Source organism: Triticum urartu, chromosome 2A (genome assembly GCF_056163025.1).
Source record: "Triticum urartu cultivar PI428250 chromosome 2A, HENAU_Tu73, whole genome shotgun sequence".
In the NCBI taxonomy this organism is placed as follows: domain Eukaryota; kingdom Viridiplantae; phylum Streptophyta; class Magnoliopsida; order Poales; family Poaceae; genus Triticum; species Triticum urartu.
The window spans coordinates 25,294,769-25,316,765 of NC_141874.1; the positions used below are offsets into that span (position 1 = coordinate 25,294,769).

Sequence of the window (21,997 nt, forward strand, 5' to 3'; positions counted from 1 at the left end):
TTCTTCTCTTGCTCCATTGCCCAATTCCTGTGGTCCTGCTTCCGCGAGACGGTTGGTGGACAGTGGTGCAACACCAACTTCCCCGACTTGCTTGCTGAGATCCACACCTCCCCCCCCCGTTACCGCCACATTAGGTGACTGTGCGCCTGGACGCTTTGGACCATCCGCAACAAGCTTGTTATTCAAAAAGTGGCTCTCCGACGTGCGACTGACGCAATCTTCAAAATGTGTGGTTTCTTGCAGCTCTGGCGGCCGCTGTGGAGCTGTGCCCTTAGCATTAACCCTTATGTGTACTTGTGGTTGTGTGAGACTTGTGTGCGTGTGTGTGAACTTTGTTGGATGTTGGCTTGGGCAGTTTGCTTTGTAATATAAAGCGGGGCGAAAGCCTTTTTCGGTAATATTACAGTATTCAGTCAATCACACACACACATAGCACTGCATGAGTAGGCAGGGTGATCATGCGGCACAAGCTCAATGCCCTCTCTTATTTATTTCTCTCTTGCTCAATGCCCTTATCGCCGCCATTTATCTGAACCTGTTGCGGAAATCATCTGACCTCACTGAATTCGTCAAAATGTTGCCAAAACACTTGCTGGTGGTTGCTCTTGGAGGTGCCGCAGGCGAGCTACATGAGCAACTTTTTCTGCCATTTCAATGACATGTTGATAACAAAATGATTCTCTTTCTACTTGTCTAACATGTATGTATTGGTTGTTAGCATCTTTAGAGCCTGTTCGGCAGCCCTCTACTCCTTTAAATTCTCAACTTCACTCCTTGCTTCTCAACTCCCAACTCTACCTGGACATTTTATAATTTGGCAAAACGTTCGGCCCCCAACTCCAGCTCCTCGAGGACTGCAGCCATGCACGCGGAGAAAGAGAATCAGGGGCGTACGGGTGAGGACGAGAGATTAGTGGGGTTCTGTTTCCTGTTTTATCTCCCGAACCGGTAAGTAATGGCATTGGTGGGTAAAATACACTCAACTCCTGGGCCAATTTGCTACGAGGCACGAGATGGAGCGCCCGGAGCACCACTTTCGCCACTCCGGCAATTTGTACTACGAGCCGCTCTGCTCCGGATTATTTAATCCGTGGAGTTGACGCGTTCGTTGCCGCTCCGCCGGCTCCAAAAACAGAGTTGTGGAGTGGAGGGCTCCCAAACAGGCTCTTAGTCTCGCTAAATTCAGAGTTGCGTAAGCCAAATCTGCTACAGCCAACTCCCAAAATTAATTCATGGAATATGTTGCGGAAATCATCTGTAGGTGCGGCAGGCTAGCTAGTTGAGCAAAGTTTTCGTGCTATTTCAGTGACAAATTGATAACAAAAGGATTCTGCTTCTACTATTTGCCTGCCATGTATGTACTGGTTCTGGTTGTTAACATCTTCAGTCTTGCTAAATTCAGAGTTGCCTAAACCACATCCTCTACAGCCAATAGGACCTAGAATTAATCAGTTAACTGCATGTGGCTTATTTTCTACTCTAATCCAAGCATAAATCTAGTTAGTAGAGACGAACGGTTTCCAGCAACAACTAGTCAAGAAAAAACTGACCCAAGTTAATTTTACAAGCTTATATGCCATCAGCGCAGAACAAAACATAAAGTTGCAGTTTGTATAGAAGTCGAAGTAATTGCTTTGCATTACAATAATCAGTCCGTAGCTGACAAATCACACTCCACAAGACATAAATGGAGAGCAACAGGATAGCAGCAGCATGAGCAGCAGGGTGCTCATGCAGCATAGGCTGAATGCCCTCTCTTATTTATATTTCTCTCAAAGCTTGTACCCTGCATCATCTATCCAACTAGATGATGCATGCTTACTTTGAAGCCTATATGGCTTTCATCAAGAAAATATGAGCAAAACAAATAAGATCAAGATAAACCAAACCAAACCAAATCAAATCAGACTGAACTGGACGACGCACTGCCACACCATGGCAATGCAGATGCAGATGAAGATTTCCCACCACCACACGGACCAATCAGGCAGCATGAAGTAAGGCAACAACACACACAAACGTGCACTTGTAGCACCATAGGGTCGACGGGCCTGTAGCGATAATCGACCAAGAATGGATTTGATTACCTATAGTAGTGCAGCAGAACATACCATCAGTGGGATGATACTATGCACGCGTAGTATCAGGACAAAACAAAAGTAGTACAGACAGAAACACTAAGTTTAAGTTCGCTGGCACACCAAGTTATTGATCAAAGTAGGGACAGAAACCACGTACGTACCTCACCTGAGAACGGTGACCCTTGGTAGGTGGGCCTCGCCTCCACACCGTCCCACTCCAGGTTGTCCCACCAGTCCTTCTCGCAGTCCACCTTGGGCCGCTTGGTGGTGCTACTGCTGACAGCCGGCAGACGCCTTAGGCCCCAGCAGCCCCTGATCTTGACGGTCTCCAAATTCAGTGCAGACATCCTGCTCCCATAGATGCTCTGTAGAGTGGAGAGCTGGTACAGGTGGATCCTTCTTAGGTTGTGAAATTTTATAGTTTCCTGCTTCTCTTGGCGCTTAGGGTCCAATGGGAAGACTTCCTTCAGATCACCACAACACACAATCTCTAGTGTCTCCAGCACTAGTAGAAAAGGGGGCAAAGGTTCAGGCCGGGTAAGTCCATTAGTCCCGGTTCAGTCTAGAACCGGGACCAACGGGTCCATTGGATCCGGTTCGTGAGCCCAGGGGCCGCCCGGGCTACGTGGGCCATTGGTCCCGCTTTGTCTGGACCTATTAGTCCCGGTTGGTGGGACGAACCGGAACTAATGGGCCTCGCTCCTGGTCCACCACCACTGGTCCCGGTTGGTGGCATGAAATGGGACCAATAGATCCCCTTTAGTCCCGGTTCATGCCACCAACCGGGACTAAATGGTCGGTCCTCGTTGCGATTCACAGTTTAGTCCCACCTCGCCAACCAAAGGGCGCCCACACTGGTTTATAAGGCCATCTCTCTCTGCCTTGTTGAGCTTCTCTCAAAATAAAAATAGATGCCCCTATACAGGAAATTTGACCTAAATTCATAATGAATTTCCCTGAAATTCATAGAAATTTATTATGAATTTAGGTTGAATTTTCTCTATAGGCGCATCTATGTTCATTTTTTTAGTAAAGTTAATCACAAACTTGAGATTCACACAAATTTCAAAGAATTCAAATTTTAACTATTCTAATTTGAAAACTAATGGTATTAACAGAAAGTTTATAATTTTTGGTATCTCTGTGAAGAAAGATTGTACATAGTAAATATAATACGTACACAAAGTGTTTTCAAATTTGAAAACTAATGACATTAACAAAAAGTTTATAATTTGAGATCTGTTAGAGATAGGTATAAAAGATAAGTAAACGTGTAAAATAAGGTAAAGATAAATAAATTGCAGCAAGGTATTTTTGAGTTTTTGATTTTATAGATCCTAAAATAATATGATAGAAAATAGACCCGGGGCCATAGGTTTTACTAGAGGCTTCTCTCTTGAAAGAAACATATGATGGGTGAACAAATTATTGTTGAGCAATTGGTAGAAAAGCGCATAGCTATAACGATATCCAAGGCAATGATCATGGATATAGGCTCAACAATAATTTAACTGACTCCATGTAACCCTAGATTCCCCCCCCCCCCCCCCCCGATGTCTATATAAACCAGAGGTGTTAGTCCGAAAAGGAGATACTCATTACCATAGTCATACAGGCTAGACTTCTAGGGTTTAGCCATTACGATCTCGTGGTAGATCAACTCTTGTAATACTCATATTCAGCAAGATCAATCAAGCAGGAAGTAGGGTATTACCTCCATAAAGAGGGCCCGAACCTGGGTAAACATCGTGTCCCTCGTCTCCTGTTACCATCGATCCTAGACGCACAGTTCGGGGCCCCCTACTCGAGATCCGCCCGTTTTGACACCGACTGTGGTGCTTTCATTGAGAGATCCACTGTGCCGTCGACGAAAGGCTCGATGGCTCGCCTTGTCCTTAAAGACAACATCACCTCCGGGGGAGCTCTGGCCCCAGGCCAAACTCTTCGGCTGGGCGGCTTTACTATGATCGCTCGTTCGGCCGTTGAGCCGACGATGACCTCTCGGGCCATCGAAAACCCCCTTCGCATCAACTCCGAGCACTCCAAGCAGATGGATCCGGCAGAGTTTTCGTCTTTGAACTAACTCCTAGATCGCATCGCCGCTTTGGGCTAGATTCCTCCTTATCAAGGACAAGATAAAAGATTGCCATGACGAGGACGCAATATCAGCGTTCTGCAACAATTGCGCGGACAAGATAAAAGATTGCCACTAACAGAAAGTTTATAATTTTTGGTATCTCTGTGGAGAAAGATTGTAGATAGTAAATATAATACACAAAGTGTTTTCAAATTTGAAAACTAATGGCATGAACAAAAAGTTTATAATTTTTCTAAAACTAAAAGCATAAAGAATTAAAAAATAAAGCAAAAAACAAAAGAAAATAAATAATGCAAAAAACAAAACAAAAAAACTGGAAAAAAAAATACTTATATTAACAATAAGTATTTTGTTATAAGTAGAAACAAAATAAAATAAATAAAGCAACAAAGAAAACAAAAAAAAGTGTTTTCTAATTTGAAAAGTAATGGCATTAACAAAAAGTTTATAATTTTTCTAAAACTAAAAGCATAAAGGATTAAAAAATAAAGCAAAAAACAAAAGAAAATAAATAATGCAGAAAACAAAACAAAAAAACTGGGAAAAAAATAGCAACAATAAGTATTTTGTTGTAAGTAGAAACAAAATAAAATAAATAAAGCAACAAAGAAAAAAAAAGGTGCCACCTACTTGGCCCCCAGGGCCTGAATACGACTAGAAACCATACCATGGGCCAGGATTCAGGCCCGCAGGAGGCCCAGTAGGCCCACAGGCACATCGCACAGGGTTAGGCCCGAAAGCCTGCATTTGAGAGGAGCTCGAGAGGGAAGGCGCAGCAGCGCTTATAAACCACTCTCGAGCTCCCTCAGCTAGCGAGGTGGGATTAAAGATTTGGCGCGGGGCGGCATAAGGCCTTTGGTCCCGGTTGGTACCACCAACCGGGACTAAAGGGTGCTTTGGTCCCGGTTCGTGGCACCAACCGGGACCAATGCCCCACTTTAGTCCCGGCTGGTGGCACCAACCGGGACCAAAGGCCGCCGCTTCCCGCCCTTTGGGCTGTCGAAAAGTGGCCTTTGGTCCCGGTTGGTGGCACCAACCGGGACTAAAGGTCGCATTCGTTCCGGTTTCTGTCACGAACCGGAACCAATGCTTCGTCTATATAAGTAGCACTTGTGAAATTTTTCATTTAGTTCGTCTTCCCCGCCCGAAGACGCCGCCAGGCTGCCCCTCTGCGCCTCGCCGTCGCCCCTGCCTCCGACGCCGTCCCGCGCCGCCCAGACGCCGTCGCCGCCATGTGCCCCCTGCCTCCTCGCCGCCCGTCGCCGTGCCCCTCACCGTTGCCGTCGCCGCCCCCTGCCTCCTCATCGCCCGTCGCCGCGCCCCTCACCGTCGCCGTCTCCGCGCCTCTCACCGTCGCCGTCGCCGCGCCCCTCACCGTCGCCCCCGTGTCCTGCCTCCTCGTCGATCATCGCCCTGTTGCGCAGTGACCTCCATATATGAATTTCCTAATTTAGATGTGTAGTTAATTTAGATGCGTAGTTTAGATGTATAGTTAATTGAGTTGTTGTAATTTGTTCATAAATGAATTATATGCAAAAGTTAGAATTTTTTTTCTGTTCATACATTTTTTGGTGATATTATTGTTGCATATGCAAATGTTTGTGTGTTCATATATATGCAAAGAATATGTCAATTTTTTCATAGATTTTTTATGATTTTTTTCTATTGTAATTTTGTTCATAGATTTTTTATTTTGTTCATAGATTTTTTATGATTTTTTTCTGTTGTAATTTTGTTCATAGATTTTTTATGATTTTTTTCTGTTGTAATTTTGTTCATAGATTTTTTATGATTTTTTTCTATTATAATTTTGTTCATATAATTTTATGATTTTTTTTGTTCATAGAATTTTCTTTGTCAATTTACGTATATGTTCATATTGTGTAGGAATCTGAAAATTATGTATGATCAAAGTCATTTATGTATATGTTCATATTTAGAAGAAAAAGAAGGAGAGGAAAAGGGAAAATAAGAAGAGGAAGAAGGAGGAGAAGAAGAAGAATAAGAAGAAGAGGAGAGGAAGAAGAGGAGAAATAAATAAGAAGATGAAAAAGAAGAAAAAAAGAGGAGAAGAAGAAGGAATAGAGAAGAAGAAGAATTCTTCTTCTTCTCCTCTATTCCTTCTTCTTCTCTTTTTTTTTCTTTTTTTCTTCGATCTCCTCCTCTATTCCTTTCTTCTTCTCCTCTTTTTTTTTTTCTTCTTCTTCCTCTTCTTATTTTTGTTATCGGGTATGTCGTTGTCGATATACCCCCTCCCCGATAACTTTTAGTAATTAGTACTACTTAGAAAGTGTTTAATGGAATTAGTTAGAACTAGGTAAACTTGTTTATTTTTAGTAAGTACTACTTTATTCTATTTATAGTAAGTGCTTAGTAGTTGAACTAGTTGATTTAATAAAACTGGTTTATTTTACTATAGATGTAGTTTTTTTAGCAAGAAAATTAATAGAACTAGTTTATTTTTTTAGGTAAAGCAATTATTTCCCGCATCGACGTGGACGATGCCTATCCCGCATCCTCGTCGTCGAGTCAGCGGAGGACGACACCTGCTTGACCAGATGGGCCATGTCCGGGACTGGGCTCCGCCGGGGTGGTACTGGGAGGCGCTACATTCCGGGGGGCGTAGCTTGGTGAGGAGCCAGCCCGTCGTTGACCCGATCCTTGTTTGGTGGCGGTCGCGTGGGCCAGTGACGGTGCCGAGGCTTCCGAACACCGCGGAGGTGGTACGTCACCATGTCAGCGAGGAGGACCAGCACGTCCGTCACTACATGGTTGCGTTGGAGGGCAGGTTCGAGAATACCTGGCAGGTTCTTCAGGGATCTCACTGGAGCTATGATCCTGTGATGGTTCCTTCCCTTTGGGTGTCCACCGCCCGCGCCGATACCCGTCGGGCGCTATGGTTCTAGCTGTACTGGCGATATGTATGATAGTATTCGACGTGTATTAGTGATAATATTCGACGATGTACGGACACATGGAGATGATGTAGTTTTTCTTATAATTGAATGCATCCTAATTTGAATACTACTTTATTTTGCGATTTGATTTTTCTTATTGAATGCTCAAATTGGAGAGCACTATGCAAGGCCTATGCATATGATTAGTTGAATAATAATGATCTACTTTAGTTTTTGTAGTACATATATATATATATTTAATTGTACATGTTTAATCTTTGAATTATGAACGTAGGAAATGTCATCATCGGATGACGGAAGTCTCCCAGGGGAGTGCGACTGGTGCCACGACGATCGAGGTCTGTGCGACAGGCCTCACCTGGACGATGATCGGCGCTTCAGCATTAAGCTCGAGGAGACCTTCGAAGTTGAAACGGTACGCAACGACGACAATTGTTTTTTTTTCATAATTAAGCACGACTTCAACTATTTCAACGTGTAATTTTCATCTTTTACAATTCGAGTATAGTTTATCTCATGCCATGCAAGATGCTATGTCTTGGAGAGGATGGATTTTGAAGACCATGAAAATTTTGAAACGAAGAAAATTCACCTAAGGACCCATCATGATGTGGATTTTGAAGTAAAGCTGTATAATGCTGAGAGCGTAACCCATTTTGGTTGCAAAAATTGGGAAGCATTTTGCAAATTGTATGGTTTTGATGAGGGTATGCTTGTCACCATGGATCTTGGTGATCCTGAAATCGAGCAAGATAATATGGACATCTGGGTCCTTGTTGATACGCCTCTAGTTCTACCGCTATGTGAGTTTCTCAAACATAGTTAATTATTAACTAATTTATATTGTTCATTTCAAAAAAGTTGACAGCTTATTTCCATTGACAGCTTATTTTGATGTATCAAAGAATGTGCAGAAGATGGTAGATAGAACTTACTACACCGATGGCTCTGAGTTAACTTAAAAGGAGAAAAATCATCTGGTTGGATTTTGTAATGATCTTGAGAATTACAATATCTACAATCGAACTCCTCAACATTACGGTCAATACGTGCCACTAGTGCACGTGTTGAACTACGGTAACTACTATGGAGATACCCTGGTAAGATTTTTTACTATTACGACATACGTGCATCTTTTGCATACTTCTATATAAAACTAGTACTTCATTGCTAACTATGAAGTTATTACTATGTTTTTCAACAGATAATCCCAGAGGATTGTGTGCCTCATCTGATGTATGAGCATGGTCGCCTTGATGTTTTGAACATATATCCAGGTCATCCTACGAATCTCAACTGTCCATACCGGATTTCTAAAAGAAGTGGAGACATGCAAATCAAAGAATGGAAAAAATGTATGGACACTCGTAAAGAGGTTCTTGGACGCAAAAGGAAGCGCGACGCAAGAATTGGAGACAGGATGATCTCCATTCTCCATAATGGAGAGTCAGGGTCTATACCATTTTATGCTATTTTACCTTAAAGAGGGTATTTAGGTCCTACCTAATACTGATGATCATGTGCTAAGAACAATTAAGTAGGGTTGGGTTCGATGACTATGAGGATGATGATCGTATGACTTGTTATTATAATAACGAGTAGAAGTTCTATCATGATGATTAGTAGGACTTATTATTATGATGATGCATGATGTGAGCATGAAGAGTTATTATATATATATATATCAGTGGGTGAAATGAACATGGATTGGATTGAAGTGAAGGCAACATGCATGTGGTGCATGTCGAAAGTAGTACTAATCCAAACTTGATCAAGTTAGGATTAATTAATATTACTTTTGACATGCACCACATATGTTGCCTTCACTTCAATCTAAGCCATGTTTAGGCATAGCATAGCGTTGGTATAAACCAAGCACGGAGATATAAGAGAGGACACTTCTCTCTATTAGCTAGCAAATAACAAACTAAATTAACCCCCAAAACCCCTAAACAAGCCCCTTTCAAAAAAAAACCCCAGCCACAGAAATGCTGACGCGTGGATGCCAATTGGTCCCGGTTGGTTCCACCAACCGGGACCAAAGGCCCTCCTGCCTGGGCTCGGCGCACCGGCCACGTGGAGGCCCATCTGTCCCTGTTTTGGTTAGAACCGGGACTAAAGGGTCAGGGCATTAGTAACGACCCTTTAGTCCCGGTTCAGGAACCGGGACAAAAAGCCCTTATGAACCGGGACAATAGGCCCGTTTTCTACTAGTGCAGGCGACGCAAAGTGGTCATATGCTCAGACAAGGGGAACACATGCATAACTCTGGGGCAATAGTCCAGGTGCAAGAATGAAAGATTCGAAAAGGAAAATCCATCAGGTTGAGCTACTACACTCCAGTTCCAGATGTAGCATGCCTTCTGGAGCTGGGACGCCCAGAACATAGACAAGGACACAAAGGTGGTATTGCCACTAGTTAGTTGGGGAGTAGCAAAGACAGAGCAAAGCTTGGGGCACCTCTCAACTCGGCACCATTAAAGACACTGCCACTTGTGGGCATGGAATGCAAGTGGTGGACGAGCTATCTGAAGGAAATATGCCCTAGAGGCAATAATAATAAAGTTATTATTTATTTCCTTATATCATGATAAATGTTTATTATTCATGCTAGAATTGTATTAAGCGGAAACATAATACATGTGTGAATATATAGACAAACAGAGTGTCACTAGTATGCCTTTACTTGACTAGCTTGTTGATCAAAGATGGTTATGTTTCCTAGCTATAGACATGAGTTGTCATTTGATTAACGGGATCACATCATTAGGAGAATGATGTGATTGACATGACCCATTCTGTTAGCTTGGCACACGATCGTTTAGTATGTTGCTATTGCTTTCTTCATGACTTATACATGTTCCTATGACTATGAGATTATGCAACTCCCGTTTGCCAGAAGAACACTTTGTGTGCTACCAAACGTCACAACGTAACTGGGTGATTATAAAGGAGCTCTACAGGTGTCTCCAAAGGTACATGTTGGGTTGGCATATTTCGAGATTAGGATTTGTCACTCCGATTGTCGGAGAGGTATCTCTGGGCCCTCTCGGTAATGCACATCACATAAGCCTTGCAAGCATTGCAACTAATGAGTTAGTTGTGAGATGATGTATTACGGAACGAGTAAAGAGACTTGCCGGTAACGAGATTGAACTAGGTATTGAGATACCGACGATCGAATCTCGGGCAAGTAACATACCGATGACAAAGGGAACAACGTATGTTGTTATGCGGCCTGACCGATAAAGATCTTCGTAGAATATGTGGGAGCCAATATGAGCATCCAGGTTCCGCTATTGGTTATTGACCGGAGACATGTCTCGGTCATGTCTACATAGTTCTCGAACCCGTAGGGTCCGCACGCTTAACGTTTTGATCACAGTTATATTATGAGTTTGTATGTTTTGATGTACCGAAGGTTGTTCGGAGTCCCAGATGTAATCACAGACATGACAAGGAGTCTCGAAATGGTCGAGACATGAAGATTGATATATTGTAAACCTATGTTTGGATATCGGAAGTGTTCCGGGTGAAATCGGGGTTTTACCAGAGTACCAGGAGGTTACCGGAACCCCCCGGTAACTTAATGGGCTTTAGTGGGCCTAGGTGGAAGAGAGGAGAGGAGGCAAGGGCTGGCCGCACGCCCCTCCTTCCTAGTCCGAATAGGACAAGGAGAGGGGGCGGCGCCCCCCCTTCCTTCCTTCTCCTCCACTCCTTCCCCCTCCCAAGTCCTAATCCAACTAGGAAAAGGGGGGAGTCCTACTCCCGGTGGGAGTAGGACTCCTCCAGCGCACCTCCTCCTATGGCCGGCCGCACCCCCCTTGCTCCTTTATATACGGGGGCAGGGGGGCACCCCAGAGACACAACAATTGATCAAGTTGATCTTTTAGCCGTGTGCGGTGCCCCCTCCACCATAGTCCACCTCGATAATACTGTTGTTGGAAATATGCCCTAGAGGCAATAATAAATTGATTATTATTATATTTCCTTGTTCATGATAATCGTTTATTATCCATGCTAGAATTGTATTGATAGGAAACTCAGATACATGTGTGGATACATAGACAACACCATGTCCCTAGTAAGCCTCTAGTTGACTAGCTCGTTGATCAATAGATGGTTACAGTTTCCTGACCATGGACATTGGATGTCATTGATAACGGGATCACATCATTAGGAGAATGATGTGATGGACAAGACCCAATCCTAAGCCTAGCACAAGATCATGTAGTTCGTATGCTAAAGCTTTTTTAATGTCAAGTATCATTTCCTTAGACCATGAGATTGTGCAACTCCCGGATACCGTAGGAGTGCTTTGGGTGTGCCAAACGTCACAACGTAACTGGGTGGCTATAAAGGTACACTACAGGTATCTCCGAAAGTGTCTGTTGGGTTGGCACGAATCGAGACTGGGATTTGTCACTCCGTGTAAACGGAGAGGTATCTCTGGGCCCACTCGGTAGGACATCATCATAATGTGCACAATGTGACCAAGGAGTTGATCACGGGATGATGTGTTACGGAACGAGTAAAGAGACTTGCCAGTAAGGAGATTGAACAAGGTATCGGGATACCGACGATCGAATCTCGGGCAAGTATCGTACCGCTAGACAAAGGGAATTGTATACGGGATTGATTAAGTCCTTGACATCGTGGTTCATCCGATGAGATCATCGTGGAACATGTGGGAGCCAACATGGGTATCCAGATCCCGCTGTTGGTTATTGACCGGAGAACATCTCGGTCATGTCTGCATGGTTCCCGAACCCGTAGGGTCTACACACGTAAGGTTCGATGACGCTAGGGTTATAAAGGAAGTTTGTATGTGGTTACCGAATGTTTTTCGGAGTCCCGGATGAGATTTCGGACGTCACAAGGAGTTCCGGAATGGTCCGGAGGTAAAGATTTATATATGGGAAGTCCTGTTTTGGTCACCGGAAAAGTTTCGGGTTTTATCGGTAACGTACCGGGACCACCGGGAGGGTCCCGGGGGTCCACCAAGTGGGGCCACAAGCCCCGAAGGGCTGCATGGGCCAAGTGTGGGAGGGGACCAGCCCCAAGTGGGCTGGTGCGCCCCCCACCAAGGCCCAAGGCGCAAGGAAGAGGGGAAGGGGGCAAACCCTAGGGCAGATGGGCCCTAAGGCCCACCCTGGTGCGCCTCCCCCTCTCCCCTCCCCTTGGCCGCCCCTGGATGGGATCTAGGGGTCTGCCGCCACCCCTAGGGAGGGAACCCTAGGTGGGGGCACAACCCCTCCCCTCCCCCTATATATAGTTGAGGTTTGGGCTGCCCAATACACATGAGTTCCTCTCTTTCTTGGCGCAGCCCTATCCCTCTCTTTCTCCTCATATCTCGCAGTGCTTGGCGAAGCCCTGCTGGATCACCACGCTCCTCCATCACCACCACGCCGTTGTGCTGCTGCTGGATGGAGTCTTCCTCAACCTCTCCCTCTCTCCTTGCTGGATCAAGGCATGGGAGACATCGTCGGGCTGTACGTGTGTTGAACGCGGAGGTGCCGTTCGTTCGGCACTAGGATCTCCGGTGATTTGGATCACAACGAGTACGACTCCATCAACCCCGTTCACTTGAACGCTTCCTCTTAGCGATCTACAAGGGTATGTAGATGCACTCTCCTTCCCTCGTTGCTGGTTTCTCCATAGATAGATCTTGGTGACACGTAGGAAAATTTTGAATTTCTGCTACGTTCCCCAACAGTGGCATCATGAGCTAGGTCTATTGCGTAGATTCTATGCACGAGTAGAACACAAAGTAGTTGTGGGCGTTGATTTTGTTCAATATGCTTACCGTTACTAGTCCAATCTTGATTCGGCGGCATTGTGGGATGAAGCGGCCCAGACCGACCTTACACGTACTCTTACGTGAGACTGGTTCCACCGACTGACATGCACTAGTTGCATAAGGTGGCTAGAGGGTGTCTGTCTCTCCCACTTTAGTCGGATCGGATTCGATGAAAAGGTTCCTTATGAAGGGTAAATAGCAATTGGCATATCACATTGTGGTTTTTGCGTAGGTAAGAAACATTCTTGCTAGAAACCCATAGCAGCCACGTAAAACATGCAAACAACAATTAGAGGACGTCTCACTTGTTTTTGCAGGGTATGCTATGTGATGTGATATGGCCAAGAAGAATGTGATGAATGATATGTGATGTATGAGATTGATCATGTTCTTGTAATAGGAATCACGACTTGCATGTCGATGAGTATGACAACCGGCAGGAGCCATAGGAGTTGTCTTAATTTATTTATGACCTGCGTGTCAACATAAACGTCATGTAATTACTTTACTTTATTGCTAACCGTTAGCTGTAGTAGTAGAAGTAATAGTTGGCGAGACAACTTCATGAAGACATGATGATGGAGATCATGATGATGGAGATCATGGTGTCATGCCGGTGACGATGATGATCATGGAGCCCCGAAGATGGAGATCAAAAGGAGCAATATGATATTGGCCATATCATGTCACTATTTGATTGCATGTGATGTTTATCATGTTTATACATCTTATTTGCTTAGAACGACGGTAGTAAATAAGATGATCCCTCATTAAAATTTCAAGAAAGTGTTCCCCCTAACTGTGCACCGTTGCGAAAGTTCGTCATTTCGAAGCACCACGTGATGATCGGGTGTGATAGATTCTAACGTTCACATACAACGGGTGTAAGACAGATTTACACACGCGAAACACTTAGGTTGACTTGACGAGCCTAGCATGTACAGACATGGCCTCGGAACTCAAGAGACCGAAAGGTCGAGCATGAGTCGTATGGTAGATACGATCAACATGAAGATGTTCACCGATGATGACTAGTCCGTCTCACATGATGATCGGACACGGCCTAGTTGACTCGGATCATGTAATCACTTAGATGACTAGAGGGATGTCTATCTGAGTGGGAGTTCATAAGATCAACTTGTTTATCCTGAACATAGTCAAAAGGATTTTGCAAATTATGTCGTAGCTCGCGCTTTAGTTCTACTGTTTAGATATGTTCCTAGAGAAAAATTAGTTGAAGGTTGATAGTAGCAATTATGCAGAAAGTAAAAGGCTGATGTCCTTAATGCACCGCTCAGTGTGCTAAACCTCGAACGTCGTCTGTGGATGTTGCGAACATCTGACATACACATTTTGATAACTACGTGATAGTTCAGTTAAACGGTTTAGAGTTGAGGCACCGAAGACGTTTTGAAACATCGCGAAACATATGAGATGTTTCGAGGGATGAAATTGGGATTTCAGGCTCGTGCCCACGTCAAGAGGTATAAGACCTCCGACGATTTTCTTAGCCTGCAAACTAAGGGAGAAAAGCTCAATTGTTGAGCTTGTGCTCAGATTGTCTGAGTACAACAATTGCTTGAATCAAGTGGGAGTTGATCTTCCAGATGAAATAGTGATAGTTCTCCGAAGTCATTACCACCAAGCTACTAGAGCTTCGTGATGAACTATAATATATCAGGGACATATATGATGATCCTTGAGATATTCGCGATGTTTGACACCACAAAAGTAGAAATCAAGAAGGAGCATCAATTGTTGATGGTTGGTGAAACCACTAGTTTCAAGAAGGGCAAGGGCAAGAAGGGATACTTCATGAAACGGCAAATCAGCTGCTGCTCTAGTGAAGAAACCCAAGGCTGAACCCAAACCCGAGACTAAGTGCTTCTGTAATAAGAGGAACAGCCACTGGAGCAGAATTACCCTAGATACTTGGTAGATGAGAAGGCTGGCAAGGTCGATAGAAGTATATTGGATATACATTGTGTTAATGTGTACCTTACTAGTACTCCTAGTAGCACCATGGTATTAGATACCGGTTCGGTTGCTAAGTGTTAGTAAACTCGAAATAAAAGACTGCGGAGTAAACGGAGACTAGCTAAAGGTGAGTTGGCGATATGTGTTGGAAGTTTTTCGAAGCTTGATGTGATCAAGCATTGCACGCTCCCTCTACCATCGAGATTGGTGTTTGCGTTGAGCATAGACATGATTGGATTATGTCTATCGCGATACGGTTATTCATTTAAGGAGAATAATGGTTACTCTGTTTATTTGAATAATACCTTCAATGGTCTTGCACCTAAAATGAATGGTTTATTGAATCTCGATCGTAGTGATACACATGTTCATGCCAAAAGATATAAGATAGTAATGATAGTACCACCTACTTGTGGCACTGCCACGTAAGTCATATCGGTATAAAACGCATGAAGAAGCTCCATGTTGATGGATCTTTGGGCTCACTCATTTTTGAAAAGTTTGAGACATGCGAACCATGTCTATTGGTGTATATGCATGAAGAAACTCCATGCAAATGGACCGTTTGGACTCACTTGATTTTGAATCACTTGAGACATGCAAATGCATACCACATGGTCAAGATGACTGAAAGCCTCAATTTCAGTAAAATGGAACTAGAAAGCAACTTGTTGAAAGTAATACATTTTGATGTGTGCAGTCCAATGAGTGCTGAGGCGTGTAGTGGATATCGTTATGTTCTTACTTCACAGATGATTTGAGTAGATGTTGAGTATATTTACTTGATGAATCACGAGTCTGAATTATTGAAAGGTTCAAGTAATTTCAGGGTGAAGTTGAAAGATCGTCGTGACAAGAGGATAAAAAGATCTATGATATGATCATAGAGATAAATATCTGAATTACGAGTTTGGCACAGAATTAAGACATTGTGGAAATTGTTTCACAACTAATACAGCCTGGAACACCATAGTGTGATGGTGTGTCCGAACATCATAACTGCACCCTATTGGATATGATGCATACCATGATGTCTCTTATCGAATTACCACGATAGTTTATGGGTTAGGCATTAGAGACAACCACATTCACTTTAAAAGGCACCACGTAATTCCGATGAGATGACACCATATGAACTATGGTTTAGAGAAACCTAAGCTGTCATTTCTTAAAAGTTTGGGGCTGCGACACTTATGTGAAAAAGTTTCAGGCTAATAAGCTCGAACCCAAAGCGGATAAATGCATCTTCATAGGACACCCAAAAACAGTTGGGTATACCTCCTGTCTCAGATTCGAAAGCAATAAGGGATTATTTCTAGAATCGGGTCCTTTCTCGAGGAAAAGTTTCTCTCGAAAGAATTGAGTGGGAGGATGGTGGAGACTTGATGAGGTTATTGAACCGTCTCTTCAACTAGTGTGTGGCAGGGCACAGGAAGTTGTTCCTGTGGCACCTACACCAATTGAAGTGGAAGCTTATGATAGTGATCATGAAACTTCAGATCAAGTCACTACCAAACCTCGTAGGATGACAAGGACTACTTCAGAGTGGTACGTAATCCTGTCTTGGAAGTCATGTTGCTAGACAACAATGAACCTACGAGCTATGGAGAAGCGATGGTGGGCCTGGATTCCAAAATGGCTCGGGGCCATATAATCCGAGAGAGGATCCATATATGAAAACAAAGTGTAGACTTTGGCGGAACGGCTCGATGGTCGTAAGGCTGTTGAGTACAGATGGATTTTTAAAAGAAAGACGGACAATGATGGCAAGTATCACCATTAAGAAAGCTCGACTTGTCGTTAAGATGTTTTACGACAAGTTCAAGGAGTTGACTACGATGAGACTTTCTCACTCATAGCGATGCTAAGAGTCTGTTGGAATTATATTAGCAATTACTGCGTTGTTTATGAAATCTTGCAGATAGGATGTCAAAAACATTGTTTCCTCGACGATTTTTGAGGAAAGGTTGTATGTGATACAACCGGAAGGTTTTGTCAATCCTGAAAGATGCTAACAAGTATGCAAAGCTCCAGCAATCCTTCTAAGGACTGGAGTAAGCATCTCGGAGTTGGAATGTATGCTTTGATGAGATGATCAAAGTTTTGGGTGTATACAAAGTTTATGAGAAACTTGTATTTCCAAAGAAGTGAGTGGGAGCACTATAGAATTTCTGATGAGTATATGTTGTTAACATATTGTTGATCGGAAATGATGTAGAATTTCTGGAAAGCATGCAGAGTTATTTGAAAAGTGTTTTTCAATGGAAAGCCTGGATTAAGCTACTTGAACATTGAGCATCAAGATCTATAAGGATAGATCAAAATGCTTAATGGTACTTTCAAATGAGCACATACCTTGACATGATCTTGAAGGTGTTCAAGATGGATCAGTCAAAGAAGGAGTTCTTGCCTGAGTTGTAAGGTATGAAGTTAAGACTTAAAGCTCGACCACGGCAGAAGAAAGAGGAAGGACGAAGGTCGTCCCCTATGCTTTTGTCATAGGATCTCTACAGTATGCTATGCTGTGTGCCGCACCTAAAGTGTGCCTTGCCATGAATCAGTCAAGGGGTACAAGAGTGATCCAAGAATGGATCACAGGACAGCGGTCAAAGTTATCCTTAGTAACTAGTGGAATAAGGAATTTTCTCGATTATGGAGGTGGTAAAAGAGTTCGTCGTAAAGGGTTACGCCGATGCAAACTTTGACACTAATCCAGATTATTCTGAGTAGTAGACTGGATTCGTATGGTAGAACAGTTATTTGGAATAGCTCCAAATAGAACGTGGTAGCTGCATCTAGGAGATGACATAGAGATTTGTAAAGCACACACGGATCTGAAAGATTCAGACCCGTTGACTATAACATCTCTCACAAGCATAACATGATCAAACCCAGAACTCATCGAGTGTTAATCACATGGTAATGTGAACTAGATTATTGACTCTAGTAAACTCTTTGGGTGTTAGTCACATGGGGATGTGACCTTGAGTGTTTATCACATATCGATGTGAACTGGATTATTGACTCTAGTGCAAGTGGGAGACTGTTGGAAATATGCCCTAGAGGCAATAATAAATTGATTATTATTATATTTCCTTGTTCATGATAATTGTTTATTATCCATGCTAGAATTGTATTGATAGGAAACTCAGATACATGTGTGGATACATAGACAACAACATGTCCCTAGTAAGCCTCTAGTTGACTAGCTCGTTGATCAATAGATGGTTACAGTTTCCTGACCATGGACATTGGATGTCATTGATAACGGGATCACATCATTAGGAGAATGATGTGATGGACAAGACCCAATCCTAAGCCTAGCACAAGATCATGTAGTTCGTATGCTAAAGCATTTCTAATGTCAAGTATCATTTCCTTAGACCATGAGATTGTGCAACTCCCGGATACCGTAGGAGTGCTTTGGGTGTGCCAAACGTCACAACGTAACTGGGTGGCTATAAAGGTACACTACAGGTATCTCTGAAAGTGTCTGTTGGGTTGGCACGAATCGAGACTGGGATTTGTCACTCCGTGTAAACGGAGAGGTATCTCTGGGCCCACTCGGTAGGACATCATCATAATGTGCACAATGTGACCAAGGAGTTGATCACGGGATGATGTGTTATGGAACGAGTAAAGAGACTTGCCAGTAACGAGATTGAACAAGGTATCGGGATACCGACGATCGAATCTCGGGCAAGTATCGTACCGCTAGACAAAGGGAATTGTATACGGGATTGATTAAGTCCTTGACATCATGGTTCATCCGATGAGATCATCGTGGAACATGTGGGAGCCAACATGGGTATCCAAATCCCGCTGTTGGTTATTGACCAGAGAACGTCTCGGTCATGTCTGCATGGTTCCCGAACCCGTAGGGTCTACACACTTAAGGTTCGATGACGCTAGGGTTATAAAGGAAGTTTGTATGTGGTTACCGAATGTTTTTCGGAGTCCCGAATGAGATCCCGGACGTCACGAGGAGTTCCGGAATGGTCCGGAGGTAAAGATTTATATATGGGAAGTCCTGTTTTGGTCACCGGAAAAGTTTCGGGTTTTATCGGTAACGTACCGGGACCACCGGGAGGGTCCCGGGGGTCCACCAAGTGGGGCCACAAGCCCCGGAGGGCTGCATGGGCCAAGTGTGGGAGGGGACCAGCCCCAGGTGGGCTGGTGCGCCCCCCCACCAAGGCCCAAGGCGCAAGGAAGAGGGGAAGGGGGCAAACCCTAGGGCAGATGGGCCCTAAGGCCCACCCTGGTGCGCCTCCCCCTCTCCCCTCCCCTTGGCCGCCCCTAGATGGGATCTAGGGGGCTGCCGCCACCCCTAGGGAGGGAACCCTAGGTGGGGGCACAGCCCCTCCCCTCCCTCTATATATAGTTGAGGTTTGGGCTGCCCAATACACATGAGTTCCTCTCTTTCTTGGCGCAGCCCTATCCCTCTCTTTCTCCTCATATCTCGCAGTGCTTGGCGAAGCCCTGCTGGATCACCACGCTCCTCCATCACCACCACACCGTTGTGCTGCTACTGGATGGAGTCTTCTCAACCTCTCCCTCTCTCCTTGCTGGATCAAGGCATGGGAGACGTCGTCGGGCTGTACGTGTGTTGAACGCGGAGGTGCCGTTCGTTCGGCACTAGGATCTCCGGTGATTTGGATCACGACGAGTACGACTCCATCAACCCCGTTCACTTGATCGCTTCCGCTTAGCGATCTACAAGGGTATGTAGATGCACTCTCCTTCCCTCGTTGTTGGTTTCTCCATAGATAGATCTTGGTGACACCTAAGAAAATTTTGAATTTCTGCTATGTTCCCCAACAACTATAGCGGTGCTTTGGCGAAGCCCTGCGTCGGTAGAACATCAACATCGTCACCACGTCGTCGTGCTGACGAAACTCTCCCCCAACACTCGGCTGGATCGGAGTTCGAGGGACGTCATCGGGCTGAACGTGTGCTGAACTCGGAGGTGCCGTGCGTTCGGTACTTGATCGGTCGGATCGTGAAGACGTACGACTACATCAACCGCGTTGTGCTAACGCTTCCGCTTTCGGTCTACGAGGGTACATGGACAACACTCTCCCCTCTCGTTGCTATGCATCACCATGATCTTGCATGTGCGTAGGATTTTTTTTTTTTGAAATTACTACGTTTCCCAACAGGGGCATCCGAGCCTGGTTTTATGCGTAGATGCCATATGCACGAGTAGAACACAAGTGAGTTGTGGGCGATATAAGTCATACTACTTACCAGCATGTCATACTTTGGTTCGGCGGTATTGTTGGATGAAGCGGCCCGGACCGACATTACGCGTACGCTTACGCGAGACTGGTTCTACCGACGTGCTTTGCACACAGGTGGTTGGCGGGTGTCAGTTTCTCCAACTTTAGTTGAACTGAGTGTGGCTACGCCTGGTCCTTGCGAAGGTTAAAACAGCACCAACTTGACAAACTATCGTTGTGGTTTTGATGCGTGATAACCCACAAGTATAGGGGATCGCAACAGCTTTCGAGGGTAGAGTATTCAACCCAAATTTATTGATTCGACACAAGGGGAGCCAAAGAATATTCTCAAGTATTAGCAGCTGAGTTGTCAATTCAACCACACCTGGAAACTTAGTATCTGCAGCAAAGTGTTTAGTAGCACAGTAATATGATAGTGGTGGTAACAGCAACAAAAGTAAAGACAGCAAAAGTAATGTTTTTGGTATTTTGTAGTGATTGTAACAGTAGCAGCGGAGAAGTAAATAAGCGAGAACCAGTATATGGAAAACTCGTAGGCACCGGATCAGTGATGGATAATTATGCCGGATGCGGTTCATCATGTAACAGTCATAACATAGGGTGACACAGAACTAGCTCCAATTCATCAATGTAATGTAGGCATGTATTTCGAATATAGTCATACGTGCTTATGGAAAAGAACTTGCATGACATCTTTTGTCCTACCATCCCGTGGCAGAGTGGTCCTAATGGAAACTAAGGGATAATAAGGCCTCCTTTTAATAGAGAACCGGAACAAAGCATTAGCACATAGTGAATACATGAGCTCCTCAAACTATGGTCATCACCGAGAAGTATCCCGATTATTGTCACTTCGGGGTTGTCGGATCATAACACATAATAGGTGACTATAGACTTGCAAGATAGGATCAAGAACACACATATATTCATCAAAACATAATAGGTTCATATTTGAAATCATGGCACTCGGGCCCTAGTGACAAGCATTAAGCATAGCAAAGTCATAGCAACATCAATCTCAAAACATAGTGGATACTAGGGATCAAACCCTAACAAAACTAACTCGATTACATGATCTCATCCAACCCATCACCGTCCAGCAAGCCTACGATGGAATTACTCACATACGGCGGTGAGCATCATGAAATTGGTGATGGAGGATGGTTGATGATGACGATGGCGACGAATCCCCCTCTCCAGAGCCCCGAACGGACTACAGATTAGCCCTCCCGAGAGGTTTTAGGGCTTGGCGGTGGCTCCGTATCGTAAAACGCGATGATTTCTTCTCTCTGATTTTTTCTCTCCAAAAGCATATATATAGAGTTGGAGTTGGCGTCGGAGGGCATCTAGGGGTCCCACTAGGTAGGGGCGCGCCCTAGAGGGGGGGGGCGCGCCCCCCACCCTCGTGGACAGGGTGTGGGCCCCCTGGTCTTCATCTTTGGCGAGGATTTTTTATTATTTTTTCTAAGATGTTCCGTGGAGTTTCAGGTCATTCCGAGAATATTTATTTTCTGCACATAAAACAACATCATAGCAATTCTGCTGAAAAGAGTGTCAGTCCGGGTTAGTTCCATTCAAATCACACAAGTTAGAGTCCAAAACAAGTGCAAAAGTGTTTGGAAAAGTAGATACGACGGAGACGTATCAACTCCCCCAAGCTTAAACCCTTGCTTATCCTCAAGCAATTCAGTTAACAAACTGAAAGAAAGAAAGAAAAACTTTTACAAACTCTGTTTGCTCTTGTTGTTGTAACTATGTCAAGCCAGCATTCAAGTTTTCAGCATAGATCATGACTAACCACATTTGCAATAATTCTCAGGTCTCATAATTACTCATATCAATAGCATAATCAACTAGCAAGCCATAATAATAAATCTCGGATG

The 21,997-nt window shown here is 44.2% G+C and overlaps 1 protein-coding gene across 1 annotated transcript; it reads right to left on the reverse strand.

The window, feature by feature from the left end:
- Positions 1-1,898: 1,898 nt before the first annotated feature.
- On the reverse strand, positions 1,899-9,568 carry LOC147983110 (putative disease resistance protein At5g63020; the record flags this gene model as incomplete). The annotated part of the gene is made up of 3 exons (XM_087540645.1): positions 1,899-2,087; positions 2,243-2,586; positions 9,319-9,568. Coding segments are annotated over 3 exons (783 nt in total), but the record flags the coding sequence as incomplete, so codon positions are not given.
- Positions 9,569-21,997: the final 12,429 nt, after the last annotated feature.